Below are 21549 nucleotides of genomic sequence, written 5' to 3' on the forward strand. Positions count from 1 at the left end.
AATTCACGCAGCATCTCCTCCTCCCTTTCTGCCCCCATGACAGGAGAAATGCAGTTAACAAGCAGAAGAATGCAGTAGAAGGCTCTGCAGACTTCATGATGTCCCATTTCACTAGCTCATCGCTTTCCTTATCGCATTTTTTCTCGCCACCCAACTTCGTCTTTAAAAAAAACAAACAAACACAAGATCAGACTGAAAAACCAAACCCCTTTTCTTTTTTTAAAACAAAACAAAACAAAAATGTATCATGTGACTTCCAGCCTTAACATCAGTTTTTTAACTTTGGTTTCCATGGTGGTGGATGCGACCTGCCATCACCATGACAACAGCTGCTTCGGTTCAAATTCACCATCTGACAGGCAGTCCTGAACACACATACACACCTCTCCCATTCTCTCTCGCTCTCTGTCAAGAAGATGGAAATGCCACTACACCTACTCCTAAAGACTTAAATCCTAATGAATGAAAGACAAAGAAAGCAATATTGAGAATACAGCCAAGAGGCAGAGGCCCCCCCCCCGCCCCGCTTCCCCCAAAAGGCTCTCGCTTGCTGGCACAGTCCCACTGCTCTCCTGGGGAGGTCAATGGACTCAGCTACTCAACAAAAAAGATGCCTAGCATCACCCTTTTAATGTTGGTTGGGAAGGAAGCCACATTCAACCCTCCATTGCTTTTCAACCAAAAGCTCTCATCTGACTCCCATATCCCTGCCTCTATAAAAAATGACTGAAAGGAAGTTCACAGTATTGCTAATTTGGTTAACTAATACCGAGCTCAGCTCCAGACTCATCTGGGTCCCAATTCCAAGAGAATGGGGAGTGACAGTTCTGAGGAATTGAGACAGCACCAGCTTTCCTCCTTCTTTTGCCTCAGTTTCAGTCAGGTGGATACATCTTAACAAACTCACTGTGTCTATGTGTCTGACTAAACCCTGGACTCAGAACGCTGTCATTCAACACCCAGTTTTGGTGATCAGGGGACAGATGATTGAACGCTACAGAAAAGGGAAGAAAGGAACGGGGAATATTAAAAGCCTCTGGAAGAAAACAAAACAGCAGTGGGAAAATTACCTGTTTCAGAAACCAGAATCTGTGTTTTGATGATACTCTGACAAATACGAGCCCATCAAGAGTTCTGGCAGCAGCATACATCCTAGGGGAAGAAGAATGTGGGCTGCAACCAGCAACCACACCCAAAACTATCCCCTAAATTCACATCCACACTGGCTTCGTGGAGTGACAGACAGTAGCTGAATGTACAAAGAAAATGAAAAGCCTTTTATGAAAGAGTCCACAGATCATCTGCGAGAGACTTTTTGTCTTACTCTGAAAACCCAGCACCTATAACCCCGTGTTCAAAGACACCCATTGAGCCTCCAAACCACGAGAAAATGTCAAGGACACTAAGGATATATAGCTTGGGAAGGGAAGATTGGAGAGAGACATCACAGCTGTTTTCAAATATCTGAAGAACTAGCTTATAATGGGGGCTTAGACATTGTCTACGTTATTCTGGAGCGTAAGACCAAGACCAAAAGGTAGAATACCCACCCAAAGGCAGATCTGAGGGAACAGAGAAGAAGCTTCACTCTTCCATAAGTGAATGGATGATTTCGTTAAATAGTAAACTGAATGTTGGACTAACAAATGTTTAACAACCAGTCTCTCTAAAGGATGAAAAGCCCTGGTGTATAGCATTTGCCAATTTCTGGAGTGCAAATACTCTCTCCATAACTAATTTCAAGTTCCCAACTTGACATCAATGCACATGGAGTTGCAAAGATACACACAATGAGCACTCAAGAGCTGGGACTGGCCAGTTCCCACACACCACTTACTGTAACTCAAAACAAAACAAAACAAAATAAAACAAAACAAAACAAAACAAAAAAAACGAGTAGTGAGGTGGAGATTCCTGTATTTGATATTAGTTGAGCTGGATCAACCCTTGTTGCTAACAGGGGTTAACAAATGGGTAGGAAGCAAGGTCAACGAGTCTTCAGTCACTTGCTCAAGGGCCTCCTGGGTCAGCATGACTCACTCTGGTCCTCAGCCTCAAGTTGCCTACTTAGCTAGACCTGCGTTCATGAAGTCTGGAGCATCACCCTTATCACAGAAGGCTGACATCTGTGCAGCTGGATGTGGGCCAGAAGCAGCACAGGTGAATGGTTTGCCAGTGCCATGAATCATAATAATTAATTAATCATCCCCATCCTCTTAGGCTGGAGTCTGGGATACCCAGGGGCTCCTGCTATTTCACCATAGCCTGCAAAAGAACTGAGAGGAATCAGCCAACACACACAATGAAAGCACAATCCCAAGAGACAGAAACACATCAGGTAAAAGGCTCACCTCTCCTTCTAGAAGATCAGCGGATCTCAGCCTTGGCCACACACAGAATGACCTGGGAACCTTTTAGAAATTAAGGATATGGGTATCCTATCTCTAGAAATTCTGATTTGTCTCAGGTGCCATCTGGGCATCAGCATTTCTAGAAGCTCCTACGCTGATTCTAATGTGCAGCCAGGGTAAAGAACACTGCTGTAGATGCTGGAGGCCATGAAACCTAATGGTATCCTCAATTCGGATGAGATAACAACAGGAGAAACTAGACTCCCAGGTGCCCAAAGGTAAGAACCGGAAGGTGCCTTAGAGTTCTATTAACTATTCCATTACATTAATTTTACAGATGTAGATACTGAGACCCGAGGTGCAAGGAGACTTTTGCAGAGCCAGGACTAGAAACCTCTCTGGATTCATAGCCCCACACCCTGAAAACTTAGGAATCTATTCAGAACAATCAAGTAAAACTCCCTGGTTTCTTGACTTGAACTGAGGGTTCTAAAAGAAAGGGATCTTTTTATTTGAGTTTATTTCCTCCACCCGAAGACTACTCAATTGTTCTCAAGAGCGTATTTCTTAAGGTAGAGTCTGGATGGTTTACCTTTCCTAAGGCCACTTAAGAGTCCAGAAAACATTCTGAGATGAGTGCTTGCCAGAGCTCCCATGTGCTGAGACATGGTTTGACACTGGGGAGAAGACCAGTGCCTACTGAGTACAGTATTATCAATTCATAAAGTTCTCCAGCAACTCATATTCTCTCTAGCAACATTTTTGGGAAAGGAAAACGTTAACCATTGTTCTGAATCGCTGTTTCCCATTCTCGCTGGATCAGCGCTGACTGGCCTCTCTTGAATTAACCTTCTCTTACCCATTCCTACTCCTTAATTAAGTCCTTTCTTATTAATCACAATCCCTATATCCATCCTCGTATGCCCCAACCCAAGACAAACTCTAAAACACATACTTACTAATAAAAGGATGAGAAGGCCCCAGAAAAGAACAAAGGAGCAAGAAGGAAGATGACTGAGCAGAGAAAGGGTACTGAGGAAAGAAAAGAGGAACTGTGATCAAAGGATCCCTAGACTTAAGGGTAAGGAGCCCTGGATTCTAGCCCCCGCACTGTCACTTGCTAAGAGTTTCTCTTAGCTCACATTCCTCCAATAAACTATTATTCTGTGGTGCTAATAGACAATATGATGGGAAAAGAGTAAAGGATAAAGGAGGAGTATCTGTTACTACAATTGAGAGAAGCTATTTTTGATGAAGCTACTAATGAGGACATCCAACAATAACATCCAAAATGGAAATCCTGGCACACCTACGAATACCTTGAAAGTGTCCACAGCCAATGGACATGTTTCTAAATTTTCAAGAATAGGAGCTCCATGACAAGCGGAGTTGGCCAAAAAGTTCACTAAAAGATGGTTAATAAAAAGAATCCTCATAACGGTGGCCTGGGGGTGAACATAAAGCTGCTTTTCTATAAACCTACACTCTCTGTAAGAGAGAGCCTCTTCTACACTCCCTATAAGAGTCTAAGAGTCTTTTCCACAGCCTCCCTGTCCCCCCAACTCCCATTTCCTTAAAAATCTGCAAAGGCAGAAGCATTCGGTAAGATGAAACTTTAAGAAAAAGTCATTCAAGTTGACTCCTCCATATGATAACTTACAACTCTGGGCATCCCAGAAAAGAGCAGACTTCTTTGAGGGCTGGAAACAGAAAACGGACTTCATATGCTAATATTGAAAGGAGAGGAAGAACTGGCATTTCCAAAACAAAGGTCCTCTACAGAGCAATGAAGAAGTACGGCAGTGGAGCTTTTGGTGAAGGGAAAAACAAAACAGCAAAATGCCCTAATTCCAACAGAATCTCGCATTCCAATGATACAGTGCAAGATGTCTCAGATCCATTTCATGATGACCATGACGATGGGTAAGAGATCTCTGCTCTTCTCCCATCTACTGATCCTTTACCCTTCCATGGGTTTAGCTTCATACCCAGTGGGTGCTACAGATAAATGCAAGCAGTTCACAGTCATCCTAAAAAGATGCTCTGTTAGGGAAGAGCGCCTGCCAGTCTCTGGTCTGACCCGAGGCAGTGTGTACAGTGGAAAGAGAGCAGCCAATGGAATCGGTGAGATCACATCTACCTGTGACCTTGGGCTAATCATCTGTAATATGAAAACAATGTCCACTTCACACAGAGCTAAATGATAGATGTCTCTAAAACACAGAGAGTGTCACACAACAGGCATTTATTAAAGGCGTACTGAGGAATGGATGACTCTCTAGGCCTGGATCATGGTCCCCATGGAATGTTGATAAAATTACATGACAAAAATATATGAAGGTAAGAGAAAAGGAAAGATGATAAGCGTTATGACTGTGCAGGATTGTTCTGAACCGAGTCTCTTTCACAGTGGAAGTGTGGCTAGCTGTTGGGAGAGTTCTCATTTTCCACATCTATTCCTTTGCTTTGCTCTTTTGCACCTGTCTACTGATATTTGTAACAGAAATGAGCTCAGGCTTTACGAGCCTTTGCATTCAGGGGTGGGCATCTGTTACTCTCTAATCATCGCCAGGGGAAGAGGTTACCTGGGAAATATGTAACATCCTCACCTTGGGTGGGGGGTAATGGTGATCACCAAAATAAATAAATATATACATACATAACTCTCTCTGAGAAGGGAGTCCTATTTTGCCAAAAGGCTCAGATCCTCCGAATTTACATGGGCCCATATTCCCCGGACCTGCCCCCGCCTTGTGTTACCACATCCACCCACCCATCCCACCTCCAGACAAGCCCACGCCCTTCAACTGCTCCTCATATCAACAGATCAGGAGAACACATGCATCCTTGTACATCCATATGGCTCAGTTATTTCATAAACACAAATTCCCATGCAAATACAATCCAAAGTTAGCAGAAAGAAGAGGCAATTCTTTTAATATTTTTTAGGTCCACTCCTTAATTTCTCTTAAATCTTCCACCTGGTTTCCAGAAGCCAAGTGGTACATCCTAGATCTCCATTCACATCCACACCAGTATCCAGTGCCCTCAGGGAAAATGCCCTCCAGGATCCTGGTCAGGTGACCTTCATCAAGCTCATTATGCAAATGTGCAAGGGCTCCAACCCAGGGAGGCTCCCCTTCCCCCACCATCCCTCTAACCCTTTCAGAAACTTCTTCCACAGTCGGTGGAGTCCAATCCCGACTCCCTTCTCTGACGGAACAGAGATGGAGACCCAGAATACCTAGAAACCCAAACAGATAAGGAATAATTCACCAGAAGACCAACAACCCCTGAGAAGGAAATCTACTCAGAGGCCAAGCTTGGACTCTAGGACAGATCCTTCCACATGCCATCAATCAAGCCATCTGAAACCTGTGGCTACCATTTTTGTACAAGCAAAAACAAAATCTACTGCGTTTGTTTAAGCCTGAGGGTTCTGAATATCTGATCTGAAAGCCTGCTGGGAAAATTCCACATCTTATTGCTCCTGAAGATATCTTTCCTGGGTTATAAGTCCAGATGTGTCCTTGGGGATAACATCAATGTAAAATCGGTATTAGAAACATGCAAAGAAAGACAGGTTTTGATGTAGATATTTTAAAAACTCACCTTAAAAAATAAGTAGACTCAGTAATTTTGAGACGGAAAAAAAAAGGCTCCTGGGAAGACCATCTAGCTACAGTGGTTGAGAGCCCGGGCTCCAAGCCAGGCTTCCAGCTCTCCCTTGCTGGGTAAGTGGGCAAGTGAGTTAACCTCTCCACACCTTAATCCCCCAACTGTGGGGTGTGGAAAACAAGAATGCGAGTCTCGGTAGAACTGCCATAAGGAATCAATGCAATAATCTGTGGGATTAATTTAGCACAGTAATCTGGCACCTCATAAATACGCAATAAATATTAGATATATCCACATTAATGCTAGTACTAACGTATATCCATGTTTACAAAGGGCTTTCATACACAGTCTTGCAAGGATGTGATTTCCCCCTCACACCTGAAATCCCTGAGGCTCACAGAGGTTGCGAAACCAACTCGAGGTCACATAATTGTTACTCACAGTGCTCAGGCTAAAACTTGACAAGAGTCAGAAGAAAGGAGATGGTATTATTATAAGGAAACTTAACCTTATGTTAAGTTTATGTTGATTCACCCAGAGTTAACCAGATACTAACAACTAAGCTGTAGTCACGGGTTACTACGTGCCAAACACTGTCCTAACATTTTACATGCGCTATCCCACCTGATCTTCTCAAAAATCCTATAGGATACACCCTATAGATAAAATTCCTATTTCCATTTTATGTTTGAGGAATCTGAAGCACAGCAAGGTTAAGTCTCTTCCCCAAGGCACACAGCTAGGAAGTTGTGGAAATGGTACCAAGATCTGAATCCAGAAGCCAGTTCTTAACCTTGACACTTTAATGCTTCCAAGCAGACTGTACATCCTAACAGTAAGGTGAAGATTTCACCAGCTGGACACTGGACTAGATGATGTCTAATATTCCTTCAACTGCCGAGATTCTAGGCTCCGACACTTCTATTTTCTAGTAAAGAAATAAAATAGTGTCTAAGTGAGTCTCTGAAAACGATATTTAGTGTAGACTTTGGAGAAAGTAGAACACTATATCCTAGCCTAAAATAGACATGAAATAGTCATAAAAGCATGTATTGATTCAGCAAAGCATGTGACAAGGATATCTTGCACAAAATTCTTACCGAATAAAGAAATATAAGTCGGCTAAAGAATAGTGCAGAAAATTCGAGAAAAGCTGAACAGTCGATGAGCACTGACCAATGCACTAATGATAAGCAGAAGGGAGGTCCCCAATTCTAAACATATTTTTATTAGTTACTCGAATGAAAGTATAAAGCACATGCTTATCCAGTCTGCAGATGATGTAGAGCTCCAAGTAGAGAGCTCACTCATTAAACAGCAGAGTCTGAAGACAATGTGTAGTAGAAACCACTTAAATTTTGGAGTCGGACCCCTGGGGTTCAAGTTCACTAGTGGTGACCTTGGGCAAGTGATTTAATCTTCTATAGTCTCAGTTTCTCTATATTTAAAATGTGGATAATAGTTATCTCACTGGATTGTTGTTTTGTTTAAATGCAGAGAGTCTTGGGGCACCTGGGTGGCTCAGTCAGTTGGGTGTCCAACTCTTGATTTTGGTTCAGGTCATGATGTCAGGGTCATGAGACTGAGCTCAGTGTCAGGCTCTGCACTGAGCATGCAACCTGCTTGGTATTCTCTCTGTCCCTCTCCCTTCCCCACCCCCGGCTCTTGCACACACGTGGACACTCTCTCTCTTTCTCAGATAGACAGATAGATAGATAAATGCAGAGGGTCTGGTTTGGTGAATACTCACTGAATGTTGGTTCCATGTCCCCACTTGTAAAGGATCTCTGTAAGAAGGACTGTTGCACCAAAAGAAAATAAAACGTACTTGAAATAAACATGAAGTCCTGAATTTAGACTCAAAAATTAAATTGAGAACAGAGTGAGAGAAAACTAATTCTGTCATCAATTCATATAAAAGACCCAGGGTTTATTGCTGACTGCAAGCAACCTCAAGTTAAGTCAGAAGTACAGTGCCACTTCTTTACAAAGAAAAAAATTTTAAAAATTTGTTTTAGTTTAAACAAATGTGCTAATGTTAATAAGCACTGATCTATGTTCCAGTAATTTGAAAACTAACAGACACTGTCCATTCCCTTCCAGGGATTTTAAACCAATACTAAAGCTATGTGGTAAGTGTTACAATAAAGTAATAAACCAGGTGCCCTATGGGAGCCCAGAGGAGGGAGTTGGTTTTACTCTGCCAAGAGAAATCAAGGAAGTCTTCATGGAGGAAGTGACTACTGAGTATAGTCTTAAAGCCGGGAAGTCAGGGGGAGACAGAAAAGACATTCCAGGCACTGGGACCAGTAAGTGCACAGGCATGGAGGCCTAGGAGAAGCTGGTGCCTTCAGACATTAGCAGCCCACTGGAACAGTTGAAAAGAAGGTGATTGCACGGTTGCCACCATGTGCAGAGTAGAGCATAGGAAGCCCTGCACACCAAGGCAGGAAAACCTTGCCCAGTTATAAAGCAAACAAATAACAGAACCCAGACAGGAACTTAGGCTTCCTGAATCATTATCTATTCTCTATATCCCTGCTGTCCTTTACTGTAGCAACTAGCCATATGTAGCTATTTAACTTAAATTAATTAAAAGGAAATGTAATTTATAATTTAGTACTTAGTCACAACAGCCACCTCTCAAGGGCTCAAGAGCCACATGTGGCTACTGGCTACTATATTAGCACAGATAAAAACATATATCCATCAGCATAGAAAGTTCTGGTCTACAGCACTACTCAGTGCCATAGGACTTTAAGTGAATGAGAAGTAGATTGGGTTTATATTGCTTTACAGAACAGAAACAGGAAAAATAAAAATCGGCAGGTGGGAGCTCTAAGGAAGACTATTTCAACATCCTACACCTTAATGACAAGAGCACCCCGTCACTGGAAGCTTGACAGCCAACCATCAGGGGGATGGAAAAAGAGTTCCTTTACTGACCTACTGCTCTTTGGTTAGGATGTTTGTATTCTACCATGGCAGTCTGACTGAAGCACTTGTGCAAACATATCTCTGAAGTTCCTTCACATGGAGTCCCTGTCACACCTGTAGCTAACGGATATGATGCTGGATTGCGAATCACTATGCCTGGTGGTTCAGCAACCCAACATCCCAGAATGTGGGAATGTTCTAACATAGTCAGCATTGCAATCCATGGGCCCCCTGAAACTGAATGCAAATTGTATGTATATCTCTTTCAGGAAAGGGGGTGCATTGCACGAATCAGACTTCAGTAAGATTTGTGATCCCAATATAGAAAGCAAATAAACATTGTACTGGAGGGACCAGGCAGTCCCAGTCCTCCAAAAAGAGTCATCTGGATGTCATCCAGATGGCCACTAGGGTCATTCCCGACTGTAAGGTTCCATTGTGGGAGCATCTAAAGACAATCACCCTGCAATTGAACAGTTTCAAGTCAAGTATCCCCTGACCTTGATCAAGGAGAAAAGAGATGGGACAAATATAAAAGGACATGGAAACAACCCAAGGCACTAAAGTTGGATAATTCAGTCAGGTCGGGGAAAGGAAGAAGAGAATCTGTCAACCTCTTCCTGAGATGCCCATTGGAAACTCTCTTGTAAATCTTGATGGCTCAGTTTCAATGACAGCCTACAGACACAAGCACACCCAGTCAGATGTAATACCAGCTTACTAGCTGGAGAACCTGCCCAGTGAATCCAAAGTTTGCTGAGCTATCAATCCGTTTAAAGAAATATGACTTTGTTCTAATCACCACCTGACAGTATGACAATTGTCCAGAATTCATCTCTATGTCCTAGAGTATCAATAGAGCTGAAAGGACTGATTTCTAGAACAACGCAGGGATTCTTTTGTTATCTGGTGTAGCTAGAGAAGAACACTTTGGTTAATTTAACAAAAAAAAGTGATAAAGAGCTACTTTAAATAATCAATATGGATTGTAATTTGCAAAAGCTCTGAACACAATAAAGCGCACACACCATTCAAACCATGTTGAACATGATGTAATAAATGCTTCACTGGCAATATTCAGAAAGCACTATGGCATTTTGTGGTGCCTGGGGGCCATCAGAACAAATCTCAATTGTTATTATGCTATAGATCTCTGGGTGCCAATTAATATATAATAAAATGCCAGATAACAAATACTGTGTGCTTTTTTCACAGTTCATATTGGGTAATACAGAAACCGGACTGATCCATAGCTAGATCCTGAAGCCTGTCTTTTACAACTTACAGATTCCCATGTAATGACACCACCAGCTATCCAGTGCCCTCACTACCTCCCAGCAACCTCCCCTCCCCACGCTAGAGCCACCCCTGATCCTACAGGTCCAGGTCAGTGCAACACTAGGCAAGAGATACTTCAGTGATGCTTTCTGTTGGCCAGTAGTAACCACCTAATGAAATCATCTAACAAAATTGTACCAGATGCTCAGTGCAAGTCAGGGTTGCGCTAGGTGTGGAAATTAATTAGGGGCGTGTCCTGTGCCAGTTCTCAGAAGAGCCTGCTTTCAGTTATACGGTGTTTATGCCATGTAGCTGCTACTGTATCCCAGCCCCCAAGATCATCTGCATTCTGACAGTGAAGTCTTGAAGCCTCACTACCTGAACCCAGAGGTCACAGCAAGGCTTCAGGCTGAGAGATGAGAGAAATTTGGGATGGGGACTCTCCTCTGCGATTTGCAAAACTGGCCTTCTCTGAAGGCCCTGCCGGGCAGACAACAAAACCATGTCAAACAGTGGTTCTCAGAGTACGGCTCCTAGGCCTGCAGCTTTAGCATCACCTGGGAACCTGTGACAAAGGCAAATTCCCAGACTCTACTTCAGACCTACTGAATCCGCAACTCTGGCAGTAGGGTCCAGAAATCTGTATCTTAATAAGCCCTTCAGTAAATCCTGAAGCTTCTGAACCAGTGATGTAGATGAAATGGGCAGTGCATATAGTATGACTTCAGCACAAAGAAACTGAGGAATTAGCTTTGATGCTGATAGAAGTCACCTGCTGGAAGGAACAGTCATTGACAAAATAGTAGCAAAACAGTTCCCAACAGCATACAGCTGGAAATTGCCAGGACGCTGGTGAGTGACTGTTGAAAATCCATTTCATGCTTTTTGAGTCTGACCAGCCCCGTGAGACAATGGTGTGGAAATTGAGAAGGAGGCACCGAAAGTTTGAAACCCTTCAAACAGACAGCCACGTCGCAGGTGGAGAAAAGCTTGTGAGGGCTGATTCTCCTCCCCGTCCTGGTTTTCAGAGCCTCTCCTCTGGGTCGATGAGGCACACACGGTGTCTTGCATCTCAGCCACAGAAATGATGCCAGAGTCTGAGTACCCCAAGCCTCAGGTCTTGACCTTAGTCAGAGCATTTCTTCCTTTCCCCTCTAATCTGTGACCAACCACTCAGTCACATCCTCTTCATCCCTTCTCTAAGGGGGAGGGGATTCTATAGATGCCCCACTCCCCGCTTTAAGGACAGAAGCCTTCAGAAAGGAAGGCTTACATCTGACACAGGCTTTCCAAATTCTCTAGCGATGGAGGGAACAGATGCAGTACACATGCAGCATGACCAAATCCAGCAAAAAATACAGCCTCGAAATTATGCAGAGTTGCAACAGCAATTCATATCAACCACCCACAGGCAAAAGACCACACCTGGCATAGGAGCCACACAGAGCCTCTCCCAGAAGCCCTTCACTGGCTGGACCACAGGATCCTGTCGCTGGAGCCTAGCCTGGACTCAGTCACATTCCCAAGCCCTGCCCACCTGCCTCGGGGATGAGCTACCACTTTAAAAATGGGTCCTTTTTTTTTTTTTTAAATATTCAAGAGGACTAAGAGTGGAACTGCTTAGTCCTACAAATTTGGAACCCAAAATACAATTAAAAAAAAAGACACTCCTAAGAAGTACCCACTGCTCTGCCAGTGTCTTGGATAACTGACACTTTTTAGTCACTCAGTGCTGTTCTCCTTAGTCTGGCCCATTTCTCCCTCTTAAGGACACACCTCCTGGCTGCCCCTTGCTTTCCAGAAATGGTGACACGGGGGTGGCTCATCAGAGTTTATAGCCAAAGACTAGCCAAGGACACAGGGAATGGAAAATTAAGTAAACGTACCTGGGCTATTCAGTGAGCAAAAATACACCACAGACATCTCCCTAACGTAAGACTGACACATAAGAGACAGACCACTAGGTTGGAGAAGGCTAAAACCTCAGGGCTGTACTTTCTGTCCTTAAATCCAAGTGATGGTAGAAACGTGCTGGGGAGTCTCCACATGAGCCCTTTCTGTGCAGGTTCAGAATGCTTGGAAGGGGAAGTACCAGCACAGGTCACCGGCATTTTTATCCCTCCTTGAAAGGGACTGCTTTAAAAACCGTATCGTGTTTATGATGGCGGAGGTGACCGGGAGTGGTACACATTAATTTCAGTAGCGGCTCACCCCTTCAAATTCCTATGTGAATTCCCACTGAAGTTTGAAAAGAAACAATTAGAGAAGCCTCCTTAGCTCTGTGGTTCAGCATTTATTAGCGTAAAGACCTGGAATGACAAGAGCATTCAGAGCGACAAGGACACAAATATCTTCTAGGTAACCATGTTCTCTGAACAGAGGAGGGGAGTAGCTGCATATTTATGGGGCACCCAGATGTAACAGGACTGGGTAGGAGGCAGTCATTATAAAAGCAGCAGGAAAAAGCATGTAAGAAGAGAGCTTTTCCCCTTTCTCTTGTGTCCCAGTCCCACTGCAACAAATAGCAGACGCAGAGGGAAAAGTCGATCTGTGAAGCTGGTCCTCAGCAAGAGACCCTGCTTGTATCCAAGAGGAAGACAAATAACCTTCCTTTTCTGAAAATCCTAGGGAAAACCCACACATATAATGAATTATTCACAAAGGCTGAACCTAAAAATGAGAGACGGAGAAACACAGAGAGACAGAAAAGGGACAGAGGACTGCAGAAAGAGAAAGTCTCTCTCCTTGAATACAAGGGTATTCATCACAGTCAAGTCCAGGTTCCCTCTTGCACGTGTGTGTGGTCACTGAGAAACAAACTAAGATCAGCAGAGTGGCCTCTGACGGCTGGCTTCCATGTCTGGGCGTCGGAGACCCACAGCTTCCCATCCCAGGCAGCCCTGCAAACAACAAAAGGGAGGCTCCTGGGCTGTTGGTGGGACCCAAGGAGTCAAGGGTTTGCAGGATTTCTGACAGCTTAGCAAATCTTGGCTCTGTTCTATTTTAACTAAGAACATGAAGTTGGAAGGAAACCAGATGTTCCTATAAAGAGGGGGAAAAGCAGCAGAGTTGGAAGGGAAAGAAACCCTACATTTTATACAGGAGCAGCTAAAAAGAGATCAGCAATTCTGGATGGAGCTAATAATTCCAAAGTCTGGATCTCTCAGAAGATAAAAAATCCTGTTCTCATTATTTCCTGCCTCCTCCTTTAATTCATAGTGTGCGTTCCACCTATTGCAAGGGAAAGCAAGTGGAGGGAAGTGGAGAAATGGTGGCATGCAAACCAACAGACAACACTATCACGTCCAAGATGTTTTCGTCTCCATTCTCCAGTCATTTCATTTCTGTCAAACTCCTTCACTCCAGCTTGCTTTCCAGGCTGCATCCCAATTACAACTGGTCCCCACAACAAGTCAAAGCCTGGTTCCTGGAGGAAACATTACCCACACCTCATTTCAAAGACAAAGCCAACGGACAATTTGGAGACTGTCCTGGGAGGCTCAGAAAATGAAGACCTTTCTCCAGCAGCCGCAGGGCCAGTTACACTCACTATCTGCTTCCCTATCTGCATCGGTGCCCAGATACACAGAAGATGCGAAGTCTTTCTGCGTTATGTGATCATAGGATATAATTACAGACTTTGTCCTTGTTAGCTGCCACCCTGGGCCCTAATCAAGGCACTCTGACTCATGATCCATTAGCGTTACATCAAACCTGAAATTCTTGCCAAGATTACAGTCTACTATCCTGCAAGGTGCTGTATATTTATAGGCAACCAGAGCAGGAGAAAAGTTTATGCAAAAATGGGAGATGTGAGAACTAAAGCCTTCAGTAATCCTCACCAAAACCCTCCAAAATAAATAGGCAATTTACAAGGGGAAATTTACCATAATAAAGCACATAACCTCTGACCCAGAGCTGGAGTCTTTTGAGGCTACAGTGAAATTCTCTGCAACAGGAAATCATGGATGAGTATCTACAAGTTCCTTATAATGAGCTTTCAAGATCTCAGTGGCTGCAAACACATTTGATCTTCCTACTTTAGACCCTTTACATTTCTGCATGAGACATGTGATCCCTGCTGAGATGACCCACATCATCGGTGGAGGAAAAAAATATCTCCCACTGCCCATTAATGGCACAGAGCCCCAAATCAGACATCCCATTTCTTCCCCTCATCCTCTGACCTAAAAAAAAAGTGCAAACAAGTGTGGGGCATCTCACAAACCATGAGGGAGACCTTGTGTGTGTCCACAGAGTAACTGAGCCTGAGCATGGAAAGGTGAGAGCCAGTAAGCATATGGCACAGTGAACGTGGGATGACATTCAGAGCAGCCAATTCCCTGAGAAAAAGAGAATCCTTTTATTGTTATATCTATTAGATGAACAAGAAAGAAATGAAGGTATCATATAAAATGTAACATCACATTTTAAATCAGATTAGCATTTTCAAAAAGGTTATGGTACCCACTGCAGAAAAGAGTGCCATAAGAAAATAAAATTATCTCCCTATGCAGATGTAGCTTCCAAGAAAAATGAAACACATTCAGAGTGGGCTGTAACTTACCACCATCTTTCATGCCAAATCTGGGTTATCTTGGGCATTTCTTTCCGTAGGAACGAGACTTTCCCTATTAAATAACTGGAGAAGTTTACCCCACCCACCCACCCAAGCCAGAGGGTCCTACCAGTATAAATCAAATAATTCCTTTCTCTTAACTGATCTTTCCAGACCAGTTTGTTAAAGACCAGTAACATGCAGTGTGAAGAGGAGCTAACATAACACACAGAAGTGCTCACTTCCTCCTAGCTCCACAGTGACTTTCTACAGCCCATAAAAGATGTATAAGCCTCAAAGACATAGTGCACAGATAATCAAAGTCCTCAAGCATGTTACATGTTCATATGTCAGTTCAAAGCGGGCAGTCTTAACCCATGTTCTGAACAATCTTTTTTTTTTTTTTTCAAATATCTGGCCCTTATAAACAGTAGAGAAGTACTTCCCAGACTTTAATGTGCATACTAACCACCTGGGGATCTTATTAAAATGCAGATTCTGAGTCAGTAAAATCTGAAATGGGGCTCAGGGTTCTGAATTTTTAACAGGCCCCCAAGTGACAGGGATGTTGCTCTTTGCTCTCTTTGAGAGGCAAAAACCTAGAAGATTTAGTTCACCTAGAACTAAGACCCCTACCTTCAGACATGCTGACATTTCTGAAGGACCCCATTAAAATGATAGCTAGTGTTTACTGGGTAATCAGGAATGTTTTAGAAACCCGACATATGTTAGGTCATTTAATTCTCCCCCTAACTCATGATTACCACCCTCATTTTACAGATAAGGAAACTGAGTCGCAAAGTAAGGAAGTAACTTTTCAAGGTCACAGAGCTGGTGAAGGAACGGGGATTTGAACGCAGACAGCCCGGCTCCCAAGTTTTCTGGTAACCACTGCTCACAACGACTCCCAGAAAGAAAAAGGGAGAGATTTCCGGAAGCTGGATGTCTTAGGTAGGAAGGAAAGTGAGACTAGGATCTCAGATGCAGTACTGGAGAAAAAGCAGAACCCACAGAAGCACAGTGTTTCCACATGGTCACCACCAGAGGCAATATATACTTGTCACTCAGTCACGTTGCACAGCGAAGAGAAAAAAAGCAACATGGTGTATTTTAAATTTTCCAACAGGGCTCCTCTACACACCTTAGCAGATATTCTCTGAACACTGTTACAACAGCCTAAGTGCTGCAGAACCACTGGGCAACTTCCAACGACGGGGACAGAAGAGACCCCTGGGACTCAGCTCTCGGCCGAGGCACTGAGTACCACAATGAAATCAACTCCCTATGCTCTCCTTTGAGTCCCTCTGGTTCATCCTGGCCAAAGACAAGGAAGGGGCGGGGTAAAAACCACTGTCGCACCTTGCGCTCGCAACGCCTGGTAGAAAGGCGGTGTCTTTGCAGCGGAAGCGAAAACGTGAAAAGCGCCGACCGCGTGGTCTAGGAACCGAGCTTCATTTCCCAGCCCCAGAGCTTGGGCCCAGCCGGAAGTGCCCGTGGTGCCGAACCGGCTGATCGCAGAGCCGCGGACGCCTGGGGAGTTTCGGTGGCGCTGTCCTAGGTGCCAACGATGGCTGCTGGCACACTTTGCCACCCGCGGCGCGGCGGGGGCGCTTTGTCTACCGCAAGGAAGCCCAAGGGCGCCTAAGTTAACATGCCCCTAAGAGAGGAGCACAGTAAAGCAGCACCTGGAGGGTGGGGAATTTTTGAGAATGGTACAAGGCGGATGGGGGAGCGGGGCCGCGCTAGAGAAATCAGTAGAGATCTGACTAGAGGAGTGTTTGCAGCCCAGCCGCGGCACGCAACATAATGAGATCTGTCCGCTTTGTGCGGCGCACCGGCAGGCGGGACCGCAGAGACTGGACCCTTCCTCCTCTCCAGTACCCGCACCCTAGATACGTTCAACTCGGGCACGGAATGACCCCGAATCACTCTGTGGGGGTGGGAGGAGGAGGGGAGTGCAGAGAGGAGGAGAGAAGAAGCCCAGCCAGGGGTGGTTGTGGGAGGATTTGAGCAGCAGCAGGAAGAATATCTGCTTAGAGATGCTCCTTCGTTTCTAATGAGGGGTGCTGCCTAGAAGCACCAAGTGCCAGCCAATGGCAGTGCTGCTGAGGCAGGGAACTAGGGAGGAAGGAGGGGAAGGCCAGAGACTGGGGTGGGGGTAGCAGGGAGATGCCCAAGCCCTAGGGGAAGCGAGCCACGTGCCTCACTGATACTAGAGACCCAGTGCAGCTCAGCTGCCTCATGATGCACACCTGGAGGGAGGGGGTGGGGAAAGAGGAGGCTAGAGGAGAAGAGGAGGGGCCTCCTTTGCAGGTGCATCCTTCCCAAGAAATGTCTTTCTACAAGCATCAAAGTCCCATGTCTCCAAGCCTACCCCCATATTTACCACCACCCCCCTGGCTTGCTTCTTACCAAGCACCCTCCCCACCCCCACCAACCCGCAATTCCTAAAGACCTTGCCAGATGCCCAAATTCTTAGTGAAGAACAAGGCAGCGAGATGCCTAATCAGCAGCCTGCATTTGGTGCACTTGATTAAACCTGCAAAGAAGCTCCTTCGATGCCTTTTCACCCTGACACCGTGAGACGCCACCATGAGAGAAACCACCAGCTCTTTGTGGGAGAGCAGTTCCTTTGGAGGTAGGGAGAGACAGATTGCTTGCACACCTCTGGGCTCAGCTTGATGCAGCCCTCAGCTGAAGAATTCAGGCCCAGCATATCAACCTGAATCTTGGGCCCTAGGAGAGCACTCAGCTGGGTCAAGCATTCAGAGGCAGGGGCACCCAACCAGACTAAGAAAACAATGAGCTCTGATGAGCTGTTCCTCTTTGGCTGAGAAGAGAACTCCAACTCTGAGCTGTCTGGGCTGGATCATTAGAGATTACCTCCGCTGACAAATTCATTCACTCCACTCTCAGTGGAACTTAAACTCAGTCCCCAGAGTTAGCTGGATCCCCAGCCAAATGGCTGTTTTATTTAACCATTCTATTTGTCTACAAGGTTTTGGCCCAGACTCTTGAAGCTTCTGAACTGATAAATCCCCCAGGGAGCCTTGACTTCCCCAGGCGCAGATAGTGCGGATGTCTCCCCAGCTGGTGGGGATGGGGACAGAGGGGGTGGCTTTGAGGGAGGAAAAGGGGGAGTGAGTATGAAAGAAAACCTTGAGATTAGGGGCAACCCATTCTATGTGAAGGGCCTTGGGGGCCTGGGAATCAGACAAAGCCCAGCCCAGAAAGGGGCAGACACAGCAACACCATGCACCCAGGGACGCTAGAGATTTCCACATTGGAAAAATCAAAAAACCAAAAGTCTTACCTTGAAAAGCACCCGTGCCCACACTGGCCTCTACAGCACCAAGCTTGCCCCTTAGGCACACCGAAGTAAAGAGTGCACTTCAGCAAAGGGGCAAATTGGCACCAGGAAGGGGATGGGGGATAAATTCCATGCTAGATTTCCCCCCTTACCCAAAGAAATGCAAAGGGGGAGAGGGCAAGAAAGGATATGGCCAATCGATGAGCTTCTTGGCGTATTTCCTGACAATGTTATCTTCTCCGAAGATGAACAGGGATCTGTTGACGGTGAAACAGTTCTGCCGGACGGGAATGGGGTTGTACAAAGCCATAGTCCGCGCCCTCTGCGCTTTCGACTGCTTGTAGGAGGCCGCCGGCCCCGAGGCCGGCACCGGGGTTCCTTGCCGGTTCCTGCTCTGGTCCGAGTCTCCATCGCCCGACCCCGGCCTGCCGACCACCGCCTCCCCGAAGCGAGCCATCCTGAAGTTTAAACAGACAGAAGACACACAAAGGTGATCGCGGCCGAACACCCGCACACAGCAACAAGCAGAAAGACACACGGAGACTCAGAGCCGCATCCAGCCGAGCGCGGGGACCACCGCCTCCGGGGAGCCTCGCGAGCTCTTGGAAGAGGCGGCAGCAGCAGCCCCGCCGCTCCGAACTGTTGAATCTAAATACAACCTCTGCGAAGCTCCATTCCTCAAGGAGGAAAAAAAAAAAATGGGGGGAGGGCTTGGGGGTGCTCAGTTTCTGGAGGCAATTTTTTTTTTTTTCAAAATGCCAGTGTGTGGTGGCATTCAGGGACTGAAGAGGAGAGGGGTGGAGTAGGCTGCTCTTCAAACATAGCTCCTCTTCTGGCAGACGCACCACCTAGTTCTGGAAGAGAGGCAGGCACCGGCCCGCTAGGTAACAGTTTGGTGATTTATTGGGGGTGGGGGTTGGGGAGGAAGGGAAAAATGAAAACAAAAGAACTTTAAAAAAAATAAGATAAGGACGGGGTTATGATGACATGCTTTATAACGCCAGCCCCAGCAAGTCCATCTAAGAAATTCCACAGCCAAGACTTGGGTCTTTAAATCTGCCAGCACAGACGCATCCAAAGGTTGACAGAGAGGGAGGGGGGAGAGCGATATTGAGGTTCCTGCGCAAACCGCAACGCCCAAAATATCAAAATAAGAAGTCAATCCAACCGGAGAGGGACAAACGACTTCAAAGCTCCTGCGCTTGGGATAGAAGTTGAGCAGCATCCAGAGAGCAGCGAAGCCCGAGTGCCAGCATCCTGCCGGAGCGCTCGCCGCCGCCACCGCCGCCGCCTCCCCGGATCAGCATGCAACAGCGATCCGCGGCTGCGCCGGGGCGAGGGCGGGAGCGGGAGCGGGCGGGCGGGCGAGCACTTGGGCGAGATAGGAACAGGTTGCAGGCGAGCCTAGCGGTGGCCTGGCACGCGAGTTGTCCAAGGACCGAACTTCCTCCTGAACGGCTGGGTTTCTTCTGCCACTCGGATAGCCCCACTCCGGGGAAGCAGAGGAGAATGTACGGAAGGAAAGGGGAATGCGAGGAGCGGAGAGCAAGCGGAGCGCAGAGGCGCAGCGAGGCGAGCGCTGGAGCGCCAGGAGAAGCGGGGGCGGGGCCGGCGAGGACAGGAGGGGCGGGGATGGAGCCGGAAGGAACCCAGCCGACCGCGGCTGCAGGGGCCAGGGAAGCGAGGCTGGTTTGGCTTCGGGATTTATTTAGCCAAAGGGTAGGGGGCCACCGCTGCAGAGGCCCAGCGAGAGTCGCCTCTCCCCAAGTAACGCCGAGAGGAGAGAGGCGGGCGCAGCTGGCGGCGCGGCACAGTCCCCGCAAGAGAGCCGAGCCCAGGCCCGGCGGGGGCGCACACGCACGCGCGCACGCACTCGCGCCTGCCGTCCCCGCCAAGGCGCCCGCCAGGGCTGTGCCCCGCGCCGTGCCTGCCCTGAAAGGTAGTCGAAGCCTTTGCGCCCTGCGCGCCGCGCACCGGGACCCCGTCGCTGCTCCTCCTCAGCTCCCAGTCTCCAAGGAACGCTGCCCAGGGATTTCCGCGGAGAAGGCAGCACCCTCTCCCCAGCTCCCCACTTAGCAACCCGCAGGCCCCGTGAGGCACGCTAGGACCTCTGGGGGCTCCGCACTTGGGTGTTGGCGGCAGCTCCGCGTGGGAGCTTCTGCCCTCCCCCAGCCAAATGCGATCTGGGGCGGCCCCTTGGGTTTAGCTCTCGCGGAGCCCTGCGCATCCATTTCTGGAAGACTGGTCCAGATATTGGGGCCGTAGATGGTGAGTTTGGAGCTAACACTACCTTTCTCAAAGTCTTAACAATCAGGGGGATCCTCACACCCCTATCTTTTACCCATAAATCGTCTCCACTGACTTCCTCAAACCCACCCCATTAATGAAGAAAAAAACAATTAGTATTTGAGCTGCCTAAGTGGGAAAGGTGGACTCCAAGACCCGGGGAAAGAGTCCCTAGGTTTAGCAACCAAGCCCTTCTCCACAGGTGACTCAGTGGTTTGAACTGAGCCCAGGACCAGCTGCCCCCTTCCATGTCTACACTAGCTGGAGCACACTTTCCTCTCCTTTTTCCAGTGTAGTCTCAATACACAGCTCTATCCAAATCCTCCCCACCTAAGAAATGTTAGAGAAGGGGAAGGGGGCGGCTGAGGAAGGAAACAAAGAGACTGACTAAAACCTGGAGGTTGGAAACCATGGGTGAGTGTGGCTTCACATGTGTGAAAGGCAGTGCCTCTATGTGTGAGAATAACTGATGGGAAGGGTGATGACACCTGAGTGAGAGGCACGTGTGTTCCTGTGTGTGTCTATGTGTGGGCAAGGCCACGTGAGCACTGACACACGTCTGGGTGAGAATGCATTTGAGTGTATGTGTGAAGGGAAATCCTCTGGGTACTGGAAATCCAAAGGAATGGTGTCCGTGCTGCCCTTGGGTCATCATATTGACCTTTTGATTCAAGGTAGCCCATTTCAGTCCAACTTACTATGCAAGGTGTGTCCATTCTAATTAGTATTTTGATTTCATATTACTGCCTTACTCTGTCATTCTACCTACCTTTACTCGAAGACCCTTTTCTGTCTGGATACCTGGTCAGAAGTGAAAGGGGAGGCGGTGCTATGAACCACGAAGCCCCATCAGCCTGTTTAGTCATTCACAATGGTCACCAAGTGGCTGTCTCACTAACCCTGTAAACTGTGCAGATTAGAAAGGGCTTGCAGAAGTGATCAAACCCATGCTTTCAGGCAGACCATAATCCATAGCACAAAATTCATTCACATCAATCATCTGATAAATATTTTTGAGCACCAGGCACTGTTGGCACTGAGGATGCCAAATGAAGAAAACAGATGAAAAAAAAAATGTGTCCTCTTCTTGGATTAAATTAGATTCTACAACCTTACCAGCCAGAATGCTTGATAGACCTCATTCTCACACTACAACTTCACCTCTTTTCCCTGGGTCCTGACCTTAGCAGGCATCCGAGTGGTATGCCTGT

The 21549-nt window shown here is 46.7% G+C and overlaps 1 protein-coding gene across 1 annotated transcript in view; it reads right to left on the minus strand.

Annotated features, from left to right (window-relative positions):
- The window catches only part of CACNA1E (calcium voltage-gated channel subunit alpha1 E), a 500959-nt gene that overhangs the window by 302923 nt on the left and 176487 nt on the right, over nt 1-21549 (minus strand). Inside the window, exon 3 of the mRNA XM_073900155.1 lies at nt 18244-18510. Within this exon, the coding sequence (XP_073756256.1) occupies nt 18244-18510 (267 nt within the window). The remainder of the gene's footprint in view (nt 1-18243; nt 18511-21549) is intronic.

Source organism: Callorhinus ursinus, unplaced genomic scaffold (genome assembly GCF_003265705.2).
Source record: "Callorhinus ursinus isolate GAN/ISIS: 27379988/994484 unplaced genomic scaffold, GSC_fseal_2.0 scaffold13, whole genome shotgun sequence".
Classification (NCBI taxonomy): domain Eukaryota; kingdom Metazoa; phylum Chordata; class Mammalia; order Carnivora; family Otariidae; genus Callorhinus; species Callorhinus ursinus.